The sequence below is a fragment of the Chenopodium album genome, chromosome 13 (assembly GCF_948465745.1).
Source record: "Chenopodium album chromosome 13, dcCheAlbu1.1, whole genome shotgun sequence".
In the NCBI taxonomy this organism is placed as follows: domain Eukaryota; kingdom Viridiplantae; phylum Streptophyta; class Magnoliopsida; order Caryophyllales; family Amaranthaceae; genus Chenopodium; species Chenopodium album.
Genome location: NC_137846.1, coordinates 6,246,640 through 6,265,097, shown reverse-complemented (window position 1 = coordinate 6,265,097; position 18,458 = coordinate 6,246,640). Strand labels below are relative to the sequence as shown.

At 32.7% G+C, this 18,458-nt stretch overlaps 1 protein-coding gene across 1 annotated transcript; it reads right to left on the bottom strand.

The window, feature by feature from the left end:
• Positions 1-400: 400 nt before the first annotated feature.
• LOC145574405 (RNA polymerase I-specific transcription initiation factor rrn3-like) lies at positions 401-11,895 on the bottom strand. The gene is made up of 15 exons (XM_081632186.1): positions 11,614-11,895; positions 9,953-10,036; positions 9,800-9,871; positions 8,980-9,051; positions 8,667-8,909; positions 7,141-7,254; positions 6,849-6,965; positions 6,492-6,626; positions 6,322-6,390; positions 4,793-4,899; positions 4,268-4,351; positions 4,066-4,153; positions 2,821-2,940; positions 2,515-2,699; positions 401-1,136 (listed from the first exon to the last, which is right to left on the bottom strand). The coding sequence occupies exons 1-15, from the start codon at positions 11,740-11,742 to the stop codon at positions 833-835; spliced, it is 1,923 nt and encodes a 640-aa protein (XP_081488312.1). The 5' UTR covers positions 11,743-11,895; the 3' UTR covers positions 401-832.
• Positions 11,896-18,458: the final 6,563 nt, after the last annotated feature.

Here is an 18,458-nt window from a genome sequence, read left to right as displayed (position 1 = left end):
CAGAGCTATATACCGATAATGCTGCTTGATCACACGGTAAGTGCCTTCAAATAAAATTGGAGGAGAATAAAATGAAATTAGCTATATGAGTTACACTCTCTGCATGCACTTTGTCAAAAAAATATTAGTACCATGCAAACTTGTCGCAACAACGATTGTAACAACTGTTAAATTAAGGTTAAATAAATAAGAGCATGCTTTTGGTCAGATGAAAATGGTACTATAAAATGTTACATATTCCGTTAAAATTTATGGTAAGATACGGATGCTCTAATGTGAGCTTACATAAGAGGAAATAAACATGTAAATGCAACATTCCTTTGCCAACTACCACATTCAAGGTAAAAATACTAAAACTTGAATGAAAAATGATGAACTACGAAATACAAAATTTGAATCATGATCAATAAAAATTTCAATTAACTGTACTTTCATTACACTAGCACAAAATAGTCCAACTTTGATGTATCGTTATTGTATAAATTACATTCTACGACCCCCAGAAATATAAATTAATCGTCATCTTTGACACTAGGATTTAAGATGGTACATATTTTGCTAATCTAATCGTCGAATTATGAATTAGGCTTTAAGAGATTACATAAAGCAAACAAAATTTGAAGAGAATTACAACACAATTTGCTAGCACCCTAGAATCTAAGCCACGGATCTCATTTTTGAGATAGTTGTCGACAAATGGGGCATTGAGAAAAGCCCTCAGCAATTAGAGTCACTGTGACATAAGCGGCCTGTGGCGTATTTTCTCACAGCTGCATATTGTTGGATTCTTGGGTTCCTCAAGAAGATATTTAACCACCAAAAAATTGGAAGTTCATAACAAAGATTCTGGGCTCATAGATGGTCTGAGTTTAGACGGCATTTGCATAGGAGTTTGTGAATTACGACCAAATCTACTTTTAAGTGTAGAATCTTTAGGCGTGATGGACATTCGGTTCAATGTATCATTAAACTCGTCAAGATAATCTTCTTCAAAACTTTCTACAATCCCTTCATCTCGGGATGCTGCTCTATTTGTTTCTGGGTAGAAAACATCAACATCTTCATCGCTGCTGCCTTCATCATCTTCATATGTTTTACGAACCATAGACCAGTACACAAAATTTGGGCGAATGGAACTGCAAAATTCAAAAAAAGGTTATTAAAAATGGAAACTATTCAGAAACCACAACACCAGGGACATATTCATATTATGGCCATGTTTTGTTAACTTTATTTCCTCCTAAAAACAAGTTTAAATAATACACGTACAGGAAAACAAATAAGTTCAAAAAAGAGTTAAGGGCTACCCAAGTTCAACTTAAAACTCATATAAGTTGTATTAAGTTCAGGTTTAGTTCATACTAGTAAATTTCAAGTTAATTAAAACACACCGTAAGTGGAGATTACACCACCGACTATAAGATCCTTAAAACATCATTCCAAATGTATACAACATCCAATCCATTACTTCGCTTACATTGGGCACATCTGCCAAGCCATTTTTGCCTTATTCGCGCCACACAAACAAAATATGCATATCCTTACATAACACTTGCCATTAAACATCTTCACATCAAATTTTAATTTCAGAGAGGGAATATTCTATTTTAAATTATCTTTACCAGATCCTTAGGGCTGCTATGGTTCGCAAAAGCCATAACTATAAAGGGTAATAGTAAAGTCATAGTGAATGAAAATTTCAACCAGCTTCCAATGTCATTTTCTACACAGAAATGTCTTAGAGCATCCTTGATAGAAGAAATGTGGACAATTGGAGGTAAAAAACTTTAATCAAACTAAAAATTGTACAGAATGAGGACAGCACTTAACAAAGTATCCCCTAAAATAAAGTTTGATTGCTCTGGAATGATTAAATATACTCCATAATTATACTAGATATAACAAATGACATAACTCAATATAGTGGCATTGAATACGCATAGTGAAGATATATGATAGTCCATACAGACATTCTAATTGAGAAAGTATAATAATCACCTACAATTGCTACAAACCAGGGATAAGTGATTCATGTATTACTGCAATCTACATGAGCAATGGGTCTTAATTTGGCATATTAATTAAGGGAATAATTTATGAATCCCTCCTCTCTACCTTCTCTTCATGATTTACAAAGAATAAAACTAACACTAATTAAGTAAGAATAATATTGGGAGTTCTTCAATGCCAGGCCCAGGTCATAAGTGCAATGTTATACAGCAGAAAAAATGTGGCTGTTATCTTGAGAGTTGGGAGTTATCAGCAGCTCCTAACGAAAGTACCCCTCTCATTACAGGTGCCAAAGATTTATTAACTATGCGTGCACATAATGACTGACAGCTTGGCTAACAATAATAGTATAGGAATTAATTGGATCACATGTCATCTCCTACATCATATGCACAGAACACACTGACATGCACATGGAGCATGGTATACAAGGTAGTGAACATTCCCATGGCTAAGTTGTGTAAGATATTATAGTGAAAGAAATGATAAAGATAAGAAGAGAACCTGTCACTTTTCCTCAATAGGCATGGGTCAAATGGAAAGAACATATCAAGCCTCTCGATCCCACCAAAAGCTTTAGAAAGTTCAGACTCTAGCATATCATGAAAAACAGGAGTACCACTTTTACGAAGTAAATTAGCTGATTTTGCTTGCTGTAAAAATTCCTCTACAATTGATGGCAAGCAAACCTGTCATTGTTGGCATTTAAATTAAAAAAAATCAACATTAGAAAGGTCTATCAAACATTAAAAAGGCACAATCAGAGGAGAAAATTTCAGATAATATGATAATTTTGAGTAAACAATTAACCTTTAAAGGCTCCAGATGACTCGTAAATATTTGACTCAAGGGAAAACCAGAGATTTGTGATTTCAGATTTGGAATGTCGATGATAGATCTCATACGGAAACAGAGAACATACATGATGGCCTGCAATATATGAAATTAGAAGCTGCTGCATCTTAAAAGAGTAGCAAAACTATTTCAACGGACGTGTAAGGGAAATACAAAACAATCCTTAAACTAAGACTTCAACAACATTTCATGCTTATCAATAACACAACATAACAAAATGTAGAAAATTTCTTTAGAGGGAGGGGAGGGGGGGGGGGGGGTGACAAGACTTTAATAACATGGTTTTTGCTTGTAGAAAACAGCCACTTCTATTAATTTCAGCCCAGATTACAGAATGTATGTTCAGACGCAAAAGTTCCCAGATGTTTTACTAAAAAAAACAGCTCTCAAAATTCTTCAGATTTATAGGTAAAGAAAAGGAAGAATTAAATACTTTTTATTTCCATTTTTCAATGATGTACACAGAGAATCGGAGATGCTAAAAACAGCCTTTACATTTTTTATTTTTTTTTTTGAGAGAGGGGGGGGGGGGGGGGGGGGTGGTGTTATGTTTCAGATATTTACTGTTTTACAATGACCCACGAATGAAGATTTATAATGCAAACTTGGAACATTTAAGCCAAGCAAACAACCTATGCCGTCTATTTACATATTTTTCTTGTTATGGAAGAGGGATGTTGCACAATTTTTCATTTTACTTTGATTATAAGACGAATACATATAATACCTATAAGGCTAAAATATTATATCCTCTGTTTTATTATTGTATACGCACTTTTCATTTTGAGGTGTTTTTATTGGATGTATCCATTTCTTCTTTATTCAATTTTTGGCAAACACATTTTATAATTTGACCCCTTACCCAACAATATTTACACATTTACTCTCACTCACATTTTATAATCTGACCCCTCAGCCACAATATCCAAATTTTTTTCTTATTACACCCCACTTTTCGATACACATCCATCACTTTATCAGCAGTTTTCTGATACCCACTCAAACGCTCAACTCTCCTAGAAACAAAAGTTTAAAGTAATTGGGTTCATCAAAAGAAAACGCAGCTAGTACATTGTTTCAAGATGCACCATTTTAATCAAGATATACTACATTGTATGACAAAGGATCACTTAAGCAATTTGTCAAGAAGGGCACATAGAACAATAAAGAAATCGAGCTGCAGGGGAGTGAGGATATTACCTGACATCCAGCATAAAACACTCTATGAATTTTTGGATCAGAATTGCCACTTTGAAGTCTGCAATAATCTGAGCAACACTTGGCAAGTCTAAAATTTTACAAAAGTTAGAAATTGCCTTTATATAGGATAATTGCATTTAGTAGACATTTGCACCAAACTGGTCTATATAAATTAATTTCACAAATATGCTGAATCAATTACCTTCCCAAAATGTTCACAACAAGGGGCGTAGACAGGAACCTTCCACGAGACATGAAACTTGCCAGATATGCAACAGCACTCATCCTAAACAAGATCAACATGAGAATCGTAAAACGAAGGCTCATTTCACAGCACCCAAAAACAAAAAGGACAAAAAGAAAAAGGATGTAACATAACTAGCAGCACAAACTACACATAAAAGCATTACAAATATCAAGTGCCTGGGTAAGATACCAGATTTCATGGTAGGAGTAGGTCAACATGTACCGTATATTGTCCGTATATAACATGTGTGCATGCTCTTTTTATTCTATAAATTGCAACATGTGCCCTTGGCACAAATTGGAAAAGATTTAGAGTTAAACAGACAAATTAATAAAAACACCAATAACTCAAATGTCCCTTTTACCAGAATTCAAAAGGGAGTGTATTTACAACCTAATATGTTCAAAGCCTAAAATTGCAGGAATATTATAAAAAATTACAGCATATCACATTAATCGCATAGTGGACATATGATTATACCTAGTAAGTGGGGGAAAGCTGCAGCAAATATACATATCCGCAAGAAATTCAGCAAATCTTGTGCCACAAATTTCAGAATCCAGAGAGCAGGCATAGAAAATCACAAACTGCAACAAGAAAAAATACAGGTTACTATAAAGTGACTAGAATCATCAAAATAACTTCCTTAAATAATGTATAACATGAGTGCATCCATTTTTTTTTCTCTAACAACGTGCCGCATAAACCATGACTAACATCAAGGAAGTAAAAGTATGAAATAAATGGAGATATACTGTAAATAAACTATAAATAACACCTTGGGCATTTTTTATTTTTATCCTTCTCATCTATTGTTAGTACTAAAGTATTAATGTTAAAGGCAAAATACTGGGAAAATATACCCTTGAAAAGTTTCCATCGAGATAGCATAAGTTAAACAAAAATACAGGAGTGCCCTTGACTTTGGGACAGAAAAGGTATGATAAACCTTACATTTAGTTTTTAAGCCTAAACTCTATGATTAGTACTCCCTCTGTTTCATAGAGACCAGCACAGTTATTCTACTAGTTGCAGCCAAAGAAAAGAGGTTAGGGAGTGAAAATGGGTCTTTTTCCTCTTTATGTATAGAAGAGAGAGTCTGATTAAAGAGAATGTACTACATTGATTAATATTCATTTGTGGATAACTTATCTACATTTCGCCTCAAGTACACATTTGTTAAAAAAAATGGACCAAAATAAGGTTAAAAAAAAAAAAAAAAAATATTTTAAAAAAAGTTAATTGAAATCTTAATTACTTAACATTTAAAAAATATATATAATATAAGCTTTTAAGGGATACAATTAGAGAAAAGCTATGGTACTATGAAGAGGAAACCGAAATGATTTTGTTAGAGATTATGGTTTCTTGAAAGACCTTAAATGACAAGGCACCATATATATTGAGTACGGAGTACTTGAGTTTTCACCAAAAAAAAATGGAGTACTTGAATGGCTATATAAAAATGTTAATTGTATATCCATCATTATTCAAAACAAAAAGATGCTTTAGCTAGAAGTATATAGCACTAGTAACCCTCAATCAAAAGTATCCTAAAATCATTCAGCGCCACTTTAAAATGCTTCATAGTCATATCATCACAATCACATGACCTCAAAGATTGTGAACTTTAAAAAATCTATAGTTTATTCGTGGCTTGAGGTAATTACTCCACGAATTGTATTCCACCATGAAATATGAAGTGGCCTCAACTTCAAAGTAGAAGGGGGAAAAAAAACAAAAAATTCTCATGTGAAAATTCAGCATCAAACCACAAGCACGGAACCATCTAAAGATACACATAAGATTTAGATGTAGGAAGCTAAGAGCAAAGAGGAATCACAAAACAATATCAAAAATGATCTACGTAGTACAAAAGATTCTTCCCGAATTGTTTAAAGTCTACCAGGAACAAAACTTTATCATGTGAGCTAGTTGTGCATTTAATGCAGATAATCTCTGCTAACTGGATAATTCATTTAAACAGAGTAACATGGGATATACTTTACCTGTGCAAATTTAGACTTGTAAGCATTCAGAACTGTAATCTGAAATGACTGGAGGAGAGATTCAAACACCTAATCACATTCAAAGAAGAATTTAGAATAAAAGGCAATCAGATAGTACAGAACATAGGTATGTGAACATTACTTAACACAAAAAGAAATTCAGAAAGTACCTCAACCAAACGACCATTCTCTTTGCAATATTTCAGATGCTCAAAAGTAGTGACCATAAGGCTATCCAATTTTTCTAACTTGTCAGTTACTCGATTTTTCCAGAGACGTCTCTGACCTGAGGTTTCTCTCACAAACTGAACAATTCAAATTGGCATGACATCAATAGATGCTACTTTAACAGGCTTTAGGTTTGTTGTTGGGGGGGGGGTGGTTGGTAATTGGGAGTTTCTGCAAGTATAGTTCTTCATCATTACCAAAATAAATTTCTTAAACTGGCATTAATTGAGCAATATCAAACCAGAAGAAGTCTACATATGCATAATTCAGTAATCAAAATAACAAGAGAATCAACATACCCCACCTCCATCGTCATCATCATCCTCATCATCTAATATCTGCTCGTCTTCCAACTCCATCTCAAAAATGCCTTTCTGAGGATTCTCCTCTAGAATATCATCCCATCCAACCTCCACCTACACATACCACAGAACAATAGCAAAACAGAAGTAGAAATTGTCATTTTAAAATGCCAAAACAAAGGGTATTTACAGGTTAAGAAAATAGAAAAATAAAATAATTAATGATTATTTGAAGGTACTGGGTGTAGCAAAGTATTGTCTCTACTACATGTTACTTCAGCATACTCACGTCAAAATCTATCAGCAAATCAACCACAGCCATGATTAGCATTCTCCTGCCAACCAGCTCCCCAATAGCACTGCTTTCAAGCTTGAACATGTTTTCTACAAACATCACCACCACCTACAATAACATCTCACATTAACAGTGATATAATTGAAAGAACACGTGAAGGCACAGCAAAATCACAGCACCACAGATTATATACTTTTTCTTGACAATGCACAGAGATATAAGAATGGCAAAGTGGGAGGGAGGGAGGGTAAGAGCACTGAATCCACAAATCGCATCATTGCTGTTTAGCCCACTATGCAAATTATGACCTTCACAACAAGGCACTCCAAAATTCCCCACTCAACCACCAAGGTGCTAGACTGCTTGGGGTCCAATATCTCCCATCTTGTCACAAATGTCAGGCTTCCATTATCCTCTAACTCTGCCTTTAACCTGAAAGTCCATGGACTTTGTCACTATATTCTAATCATAATGAAAAGCCATTTCTTCCTTCCCTTGCTTTCTGCCAGCTTGAAGACAGATGCAACAACAAGAGGTTGAAATAACTACACACAATCCTGAGTATTTAATGGAAGAAAGAATCCCATATAATTATTGGTTGGCACCTTGGCAATGATCTTCACCCAAACAATAAACATGCCTCTCTGAAATAGACCCCAGTATATGTAACTCAATCTAATTGACATCTTTAAAAAATGATATGAGAAATACGAGTTACAGCAACATACAAAACATAACATCAGACAGGAAGGATGCAAAGACCATATAACGCATTCATCCACGAGAAGAAAAAAATTGCTTGAAAAGTTTTCTTCCTCCATCCTCCTCTAGCAATCTGGCTGCAACCCCTCTCTCAGCCTGATCACCCTCCCCCTGGGCTATACCCCCTCTTTAATCATTGGAAACTAGAATGAATTAAATCAAATTATACACTACACACTCTCCTTAATACAACCTGTTTCAATAAACTCTCATCTTTACTTAGTTGTTCAAATTTGAAATTTTATTGTCCTCTCTCTTCATTAACCCGTACTCTTTAATTTAAAAATTCCAGCTTGAAGAAGCAAGATTGATGTAGTTCTATCTTCTTTCTCATTTATTTTTCGCTAATTTTGGGTTGATTCTACAATTGTTTGGTTAGTATATATTAGTAGTTTAGAATTTAGTAGACAATCCTTCACTTAGTTTTGTAAATTAATTTAACATGCTTCTAAAGTATTTAAAACCTTTTATTTTATCCCTAATTTTATCTAATGAGAACTTTCATAGTTATTACAGTAGGCTTAGAATTATTTACAAGTACATTATAATAAATGAGCAAAATTTTAATTTTAAATCGTGATATACGCAAAACCATCAAACTTACAGATTTGTTATGATTCCATTTGGTAACTCTTTCAAAACAGCATCAAACAAAGTGTAGGGAAGAGCATATACGCATAGATTGCATACAGCTCATCACAAAAATAATACAGCAAACACATCCCTTTTTATACTGAGAATCAGAAATCTGAACTTACAGGTTCTTGCAGGTTATTAAAAACTTTTGGCATTCTCTGCAGAACAATGGGCAATAACCTTGATGGCGCAAGTGGAACCAGGCCTGAAATATATTCCAAAGCAGAATGCACCCTAACTAAAACGTGATCCTTCTTTGCAACACCATATGGCCACTTTAGAGCTTCTATGAACCTCTTGGGAGGAGTGAAGTTGCATACAAGCATATCCAAACATGAATCAACATATTTACCACTGGAGGCAGCCTGCAGCATGTGAAGTGAGACAAGAGAACTAAAGGCCTTACAAAATCAAGGTCCATATATGATCACATACCAGGGTTATAATTAACTCGATCAAAGCGTCCATGACCTCGGGACCATAGCTCCACAAGCTCATATTAAAAATCTGTACAATCGCACAATTTAATTACTACACACAGCTGTGGCAAGACACAGGTGCCAAAAAATATTACACTGGGAACTAGTGGATCAAGCAGATGCATTAAATGCAGAGTATTAAAAGAGTGCTCGAGAGTAACAAAGTATGTGAAGCTTGTTGGGTCAAGGTAATCTCATGGATCCTGTTAAAAGCTAGTCCTTCCATGAATCTATCCTCTAATGTTTTCCAAAGATTCCCTATTTTAGACAATCCCAATTCCCAAATAGTTTCTCATTTCTTTTTTGGGTACATAACACCATTATTACCCAAATATACCCTTGTCGCCACAAATCTAGAAGTCATTTGTTTTCCGCTTTTCTCTCACCCCATATGAGTTATGATTCCATGTGAATGATACTAACACTTAAAAATATCAACTACAGCATGCTATGTGTCATCCATAATCAAAACATTTGTGTCAAACCTCAAACCCCAAACCCCATGGTAAAAAAAAGTAAAGAATGGAAGATGTATACTTTAAGAAGCCAAGGGAAAAAAAAAATGCACCGCAATAAACGGCTATAAATCACTAAATCGGATATATTTCCAGCCAATGGACAATGAAAAATAAAAGAGGATTCATATGAGACATGTACCCATAAGGAAAAAAGCAAAGACAAGTTAAAGAACAATATTAGTAAAAACTCAAGATCTCACATGAAAATTAATTCAACAAATTTACTGAAATGAATGCAAACAAAATTTTTAATCTTACGGTATCAAGAAGACTCCCATGGTGCACAGTATCTATGCATGAAACTGCACCGGATAAGGCCTTCAAACTTGTCTGCATAGCAATGAGAGATGCATTTTAGCCAGAAATCGCATTGTGACCTAAAGCAACTTCCATAATTAAATAAAAGCTTACCACAAGCATAGCTACATCCTCGGGGGAGAGACGATCATTGTAATGTAGCAACCCAACGAGTTCGTTGTAATCATCATTCTCATCCTACAAGGTGCATGTCAAACTCATAACAAACAGCAAAAACAATCATTAAAAAAAATGGTAATTTACATCACAGTACTCTTCCCTGAATTAACAAAGACTCTAAGGGCATATTGTTTTCAACTCTTCTTTTTGTAAGCTCAATACTCCTTTTAAACTTTTGCTACTTTCTCTTTCTTCCCTGAATTTTGAACTTGAAATTTAAAAAAATAGAATCTAGATAGAGTTGATCTTTTTGAAGCAAAAGAGAGATATAGTTAGGTACGCAGCCATTAAAGCACATCACCCATAACACACTCTCAGCATGAGCAGAGGAAAGTATGTGCCCAAGTGCAAGAGTAAAGCTGTACTAAAAAATCCACAATAGAACCAAACCATCGGCGAGAATGAACTTAGGTTTCATAAATATTTTGTACTCTGTAACAACTTTCTCAGCTCCAATAGTGAGACTCAAACCTCTATTTTTTTTTTTCCCTAACACTCTAAAGTCCAATGGTATTACTCTCCCATGAATCTCAAATTGGAATTCCACACTACCCTTATACTTCATATCAATATGTGATAGACCCAAAGTTGGGCCAGCCCATTAAGGTTTATCACCGAAGGTCCAAGAAGGGTCAAACTCATGAGTTGGGTCAAGAGCACAAGCAAATCAAATACAACGGTAACCAGCAGGAGCAAGCAACAGAAGTAGAGGAGCAAGAGATGCAGTAGCAAATTGTCAAGGAAGCCAAATTGGGAAAGAGACAAGCTTGAAAAGGATGAGACACCACTTTTGTAACCATGGCAAAAAGGGTGATGTTCCCTAAGCCTTGTAAGTCGACTAGTATTAGTTTTAGGGTATGTTAGTGCTTGAGTATAAATGGTAAACTAGTTAGTAGTAGCCGTTTTATCCAGAAATTTGTGTAGAATTCTCATGAGAGTTGTGGCCTAAAGCTACTTAGAGAGTAATAGCCTCAAGCTATTGTTATCTTGTAAACCTTAAAACTTTTAGCCATCAATCAAATTACTCAAGCTTACCCCTAATTCGTGTTTAATTAGTATAATTTAATCGTGTGAGAATCGGTCTTTGACACAATAATTCTCATGCAACATCTATTAAATAAATGAACTTTTTATATTTTTAGTTATCAATTTGCTAATTGCCTAATTGTTCTCATTTTTTATATCTCATCCAATGTTAAGCTCCCTTAGGAGTAACGAAAATACTCATCGTCTCATCCTCCTCTTCCTATTGCCTATTGGAGATGTTCTTGTACAGACTCGATTGCGATTATTTACGACACGAATAAGAATTGAATGAGAACAAATATAACTAAAACTCGAGCAAAAACTCAACAAAATGCATTACCCTCAAATCCTGAAGCCTGAACACTTATAACAACATTAATGCTACCTAATTAAAGCACCCAATCATAAAATCAAGCACAATTCAATACTATTATCAACAAACAATCACCTCAAATCCAACAATTTTCACTTCCTAAGCATCAAACAAATTCAATTCATAATTTTACCAACACAAACTTCAACAATAAATTAAACCTCCAAAAATCTCAATTAAGTAAAAAATTTCATACCGAAGAAGCAGATTTTAGAGCTTGACGAATATGAAAAACAATTTCAGAATCAGTTCGATCAATATCATCATCAGCCTCCATTTGTTGATACTGCTCTTCCATGGTATAATTCGCCGGCTCAACTCCCATGATAATCTCTCTGAATTTTCTCTCTCCTCCGAATACGACGGCGGCGTTGATTGCCGGAAAATTGATCGGCGGCGCGGCGTAGATAATTGGAGAGAGAAAAGGAAGAGAGTTTGGAAAAACCCTACGCGAAAGAGGAGAGAGAATGGGAAGTGAGCAAGGGTTTTCAAAGGGTTTGGAAAAGGACAAGTGTCGTTGTTTTATTTGGTTAACCGATAGTAATTTTAGGGTTTTATTTTTATTTTTATTTTTTGATTATCGGTTAATTTCGCGCTTAAAATTGGGGAATGAAAAAAAAGTCAAAAACAATGAAGTGAACTAGTGAAGTGACTATTGAGAAAGAGGTGATGAGATCAGTGTGTATCTACTTGTTTGAATGCTAGTTATCATAGCCTCATAGGTTTTACTATTTGCAATTTACTATTTCCTCCGTCCCGTTATTTCGTGCTTGTATTTCTTTTTCGGTGTCCTAAAATATTGTGTCTATTTCTAAATATATCACATAATCATTACTTACTTTTTATCTTTTCCATACAAAATACACATATACCCAAAAAAATCATTACTTACTTTTTCTTTTTATACAATACTAGGTTAAGTCCCGTGCCATGCACGGTCATAATTAAACTTCGCAACAAAAATTATAAAGAATAGTGTTAATTCAACAATAATTTATCAAAAAAATATATATATTTTAAATAATTAAAATAACTAGAATTTTAATTTATATCAATACCAAATGCATAAAGGTTATTGAATTAAATTTATTACAAAAAAAAATGTAGTAATAGAAATTTAGAAGGTGTAAGGTTTTATATAAGAAAATGAAAATATTAGCTAAAGTTAGTGCCCACATGTGAATCCATATACATTTGTCCTTATGTTTTGTTGACACACTTTGACCGGCATAATATAAAAATTTAGTTGATTTTACGTTAATTAAGGATAATTAGTATTTTGTAATCAACTTTTTAAAAATATATTTTTAGTGAGGGGTTTTTATTTTAATTTAAATAATCACATTGCATAAATTTATATATAGAGTAATTAGATTGAATTTTTCAATATATGTTATGTACTTTTTTTTATAAGCAAGAGTTGGAATTTTATACTATATATATATATATATATATATATATATATATATATATATATATATATATATATATATATATATATATATATATATATATATATATATCATCATTGACTTAATATTTTTACCAATATACAATATATAAATATGATCATATAATATGTTGTTGGATTATTGTCATTATGTCTTCTTTAATAATATTTTTTTCATAATTTTTAATAATCTTTAATTAGAGATATTGATGGTCAAAATTGCGTCTCAACAAATGTGCAAATCCAACTCTAGCTTATAAAAAATAGAGTAAGTATAATATAATAAAAATATTTTTTGTTCAGTTTCTATCAGGGCCGTCCTAAACTATTTGGGGGCCCTGTGCTATTAATAAAATTTATATTTCTACTTGTTACTTTTTCTTATCTCAAATACTTTGCAATTTTTGTCATATTAAATAAGTGGTAAAAAAAATTATGTCCACTAAAAATTAATACATACATAAAGAAAATAAGTGAAAATCATCAAACGATACAAACTTAACCAACTGAAATAAATAAAGACTTAAAAAACTACGTCAAACAGCCAAAGTTTAGGGAATTAAAAATGAGTCAAAAATCTGGGAAAGGGGAATCGAACACAAACCTGATAAAAAAGCTAGCCTCATTTATTTGTGTATGTTACCAACTTAACCAACTGATTGTTCCTTTATTTTTGCTCCTTAAATAATAATTATACTTTATCAAAATTTTAGATTTTGGGGCCCCAAATAATGTGAGGCCCTGTGCTGTTGGGCTGTTTGCACAGCCCAATAGCCGGCCCTGGTTTCTATAGTTTTAAGATTTATACAAAGTATGCTATCAAAATGATTTTTCTATTTTTAATTAAAATAAATATCGTAAAGAGGTTTGTAAGAAAAGAAAGTGTGCCTCTCTTTTAGGACTTCCTGTACGAGTAGCCATTTCTAAGTTCTAAAGGATTGTCAAATGATAAAAGTTGGAGCAAAAAAATTGATGATATTATAATAATCTTGGATAATGATATGATATATTTCAATACCTTATTTTTAATTTATGTTAGTATGTTTGTAACTTAAAGACTCCTAGTATATAAAATATATGTTAAATATAATAATAATAAAAAAAAAAAATTAATTGAGTATGATTGAATTAAATGTGTTGTCAAAATGGAAAAAAGTATTATTGTAGGTTATAAAAAAAGGAAAGTCATTAAAATTCAGCAAAAAATAAAAAAAAAATAAAAAAAAAAGGAAAGAAAAAAAGCGGAAATTTTTTTAATGTAATTATGATAAGTGTCACTTTAGGTTTGCTTTTAATATAGGTTAATTGATAGATTGATGATTCTCTACTTTTTATTATTCCCATACAATATTCTCTGCTCCCTCCGTTTTTAAATACTTTATCCATTTCTCCATGCGCGGAGTTTTAGGAGAATTTGGAGAAAGTAATAAAATATGGAGGTAGTGGGGTTGGTGGAATAATAAAAAATGTAAAAAACAAAAGTAGTGGAGAGAATTGAAGGAGAGAGAATGTATATGTTGGGCCCACTAGGTAAGGAAAATTAATTAAATATTGTAAAAGTTTTCCAAATAAGGAAATGAAGCAAGTATTTAAAAACGGCCGCAAATGAAAAGTGGAGCAAGTATTTAAAAACGGAGGGAGTACTTTTTATCTTTCCAGTTGAATATTCTCCTACTTTCACCATTCTCCTTTATTACCGTGCTTTTTGAGAGATAGGCATGAAATTATGGGATAGAAGGAGTAATTTTGTATAGTACTTTGCAAGTTTGCATTTAGGAACAGGGAATTAGTACCAAGTGATGATTGAGACTGCACTTGGTAAGGAACACCCGTGTTTGATCTCCCGCAACAACAATTGGGAGGGGATTGAAACCTAACCACTCATTAATGATCCCGAATTCGAATTAGTCCAAAGGGTGATACGGGTAGAACACCAAAAAACAATTCAATGCTTGGGAGGTGTATACCGTTTCAAATTAGTTTTGTTATTGCATTTGGCTATGTGACATGTAGATTTTAATGGCCAACTATTATCAATGCATAGAATTTGCAATTATGTATTCAATTAAGGTGGTTAACGCGCATACATCGCATGCCATAGTAAGCAATTTAGCATTGTTCGTTGGGGTCTTATACTGTAATAGGTTTGAGATGTGATGTGCAGCAATCTATAAATCTATAAATATCATTAAATTTCATGGGACATGTGTCATTCCATGTCATAATGAGATTTATTACATGGCGCCACATGGATGATGACATGACACCACATATACATATCTAGAAGTCTAGAACATATTTAATCCCCTCACAACCCTTGGAATGTCCAACTTTTATGACCATTATTGTATTTAGACCATATTGATTTCCCGTAAATAAATTTCTTTTTACTTTATTGCATTTGTTTTTTTATTCCACAATTAATTTCATTCAATCACTTAAATATTTACCAGATTTAAATTTTCATTAATTTAGGATTCTAAAAGTTTTTTTTAACTTATTATGCAATTGCTTTTAAAAAAAAATTATTTATTATGCAATTCTCTACTTAATTGTAAAACATATATTACTACATCTCTCTTTCTATCCCATATTTTTTTTCTTAAGATAATGTTTTCAAAATATTATTAATGTACTTTTTATTTTATTATTTAAAGTTAAGATAATGTTTTCAAGATATTATTAAAACTTTAAGGTATTTTATTTTTTTCAAACAAAATCCGGGGTATCTTCCGAGCCTTAAACTAGTTGGGTATTCAATGTACTACAATTGTTGGTATAGAGCTTGCATAGAATTTGGATTTTAGCACATTTGGCAGCTGCAGATTTGGGCTCCAAATACAGCAATTGAGCGATGCCCCGGCGTTGGATTTGTTTTGTTGGGCCTTCTTTTGTTATTGGGCAGCAGAAGCTTTTTCTCATGTGGGCCCTGTTTTACCCTTTTCATAGGGGTTGGCAATGGATCGGATACGGGTCGGATTATGCTCAATCCGCATATGCCCATCCATCACCCGAACCATCCGTCACCCGATTTAAACTTCATCCATATCCAATCCATCCATCATCCACGGATAAATCGGGTGGATCGGGTGATAAAAGGGTGAAATTCAAGTTCTATTTGCATTCTAATTTTTTTTAAAAAAAAATCAGATTTGGAAAAGTAGTCCACTAATATCAACACCCATGAATTAAACAGTAGACTAAATTTGATTTTCTATTCTATTAGTAGCTTGTAGATGTAATAAATACTATATATATTTTTATTTATTTTAATATTTGTTTATATTTATTAAATGGCTCATAATATATATATGTGGATGGATGGGTGGATCGGGTGATGGATCAGATGAAGGTCCACCCGAATCCAACGTGATCAGTTACCCGATCCACCCGTCATCCATTTATAAGCCGCCTTTGATTGGGTTTTTATCCATATTTTCGGGTCGAGTGGATCGGTTATCCGCGGGTTCGGGTGAAATTGTCAGCTCTACCTTTTCATGGGTATAAAAAAAATGACCTAGATTAGGATTTCTTATGATTTTCTTAAAAAAAAAAAAAAAAGATTAGGAAATGGAGAGTCTATTATGTACATCTGGGTGTATCGTACACCCGGGGTCATTTGCTCATTCAATCAACAAATGTGTAAATATTATTTGCTCATTTTGTTGATTAAATGAATAATTGATTCGGGTGTACGGTACACCTTGGTGTATATAACAAATTCTATAGAAGATGAGGGATAGGTTAAGAGAATACTAGAGATGAGATGACAATTATGTCGTTTGGATTGGTTAAAAATAAAGTTTTTATATATTTATTTATTGATATTAAACTTATTAAGATAATAATCACTATTGAATACTTTGCATATTGATTGTTAGTTAGGTCACTTAGCTTCAAGTTGACTCGAGTTGTGTGATTTCGGATTTAAAATGGATAATTAAGTACAAATTAACTAAAAAGGTAATGTTATTCCCATTACTAGGAAACTAAAATGAAAAAATAGTGATAATTCGTGCAAAATTTATTATGGAAAATTTAATACTCCTAGTAAGTTACGAGATATTTCAATTTATATCTTTCAAAATTTCAAGCCACAAATTAAAGTTTCCTAATAGTTGGCAATTACGTTAGTAGCTTTGTTGAGTTGCATGTGCTTGCCGTCTATTTTTATTTCACCTATCCGATCATAAGCTTATTAGTCACACATTTCACGATAGTGACCACTTCTTTGTTCTTTCTAAAGACAATCAATGTCAAATAATTTAAAAGCTAGGAAAGAAATGATAGCACACAACTTCAGATCTTTTGCTTACCAGTTCTTGATGATCAAATTGTCATTACATTTATTATACACAAACTTTTAAAAAAATCGGGTGTACAATAATTATTGTACATCCATTATAAAAATAGGCTAAAGTGATCAAAAGTTACCCCTAAATTGAATAAAAGTTACCCCAATATGCATAAAAGTAACCCAATACAAATAAAAATTATTTACACTTTATTAGTAAAAAATCACATTTAAAACGACTAAAAATCAATTATTAGTGATTGAATGTAATTAAAATACCATTATAAAACTTTTTTTGTTGTCTATTTACATAAAAATTATATTATGTTTAAAGTTACCCAAAAAAAAGCAAAAAGTTACCCTAAAATTAGGTAAAAGTTACCCTTATACTGCTCGATGTACAGTAATATTATTGTAAAGCGGGTGTATACAAAAGTTTTCCTTTATTATATGATATAAAATCATTATTAAAGATATTGGTTAGCTAGACACTTTGGCTTAATTTGTGCCAAATGATTTCATGTTTTTTTGAACCGGATAATGGAATATGAATCAGTTTTCAAGTTTCAGTGACTCTCCATCTCTAAAAACCGAATAGTGAAGAATGTGGTAGTACTCTTGTGAGTTTATAGCAAAATATAGAGCAACTTCAATAGTGAGATACAAGATATTGTATCTTGCCACAAAGTTCTTCGGTACATAGTTGGCCACAACACTGGTTTGCAATTTTGCATGTGTTGCTTCATTTGTACTCCACTTTTATGAAAAGAAAAGATCAAGATACACAAATTACAATTAGGCTCGTCTTCTCTAACCTATCATAATTAAAGAAGATAATAAGAAACTTAACTTTCTATAAAGGGGTCGAGTATTGCTAGATGGGTGTCTTTTGTGTTCCAACAAGGTCGGATACAAAATTTGCAACAAACTCTTATAACTTATCTGTAAATATGTCTGGATAGTATCGACTGAAATAGTTGCTTCATTACGTAGCTATAGATTTCACAATAGTAACCGCTTTTCTTTAAGGACAATAATCAACATCCATATTATTAAAATATATTAAAGAAATTGTAGTACACAACTTCAGATCTTCAGCTTACCCACCTTAGTCCTTAGCATATATTCTAGGTAAAAGTACCCTACTTGACTATGATTATAAAATTCATAATCCTATTATTATTATATATACAAATAGAAACATTGATGATGAACACATGATTTCATAGTATCCAAAGTTAAATGACCAGATACCAATTTTCCAGCTAATTATAGCAAATTTAATACTCCAGTTCTA

Coding starts and splice junctions, on each gene's coding strand:
- LOC145574405 (XM_081632186.1), bottom strand. CDS start 11,742: ATGGGAGTTGAGCCGGCGAATTATACCATGGAAGAGCAGTATCAACAA. Junction 9,052..9,799: donor ATGGGAGTCTTCTTGATACC/GTAAGATTAAAA, acceptor GCGATTGTACAG/ATTTTTAATATGAGCTTGTG. Junction 7,255..8,666: donor TTAATAACCTGCAAGAACCT/GTAAGTTCAGAT, acceptor ATGTTATTGTAG/GTGGTGGTGATGTTTGTAGA.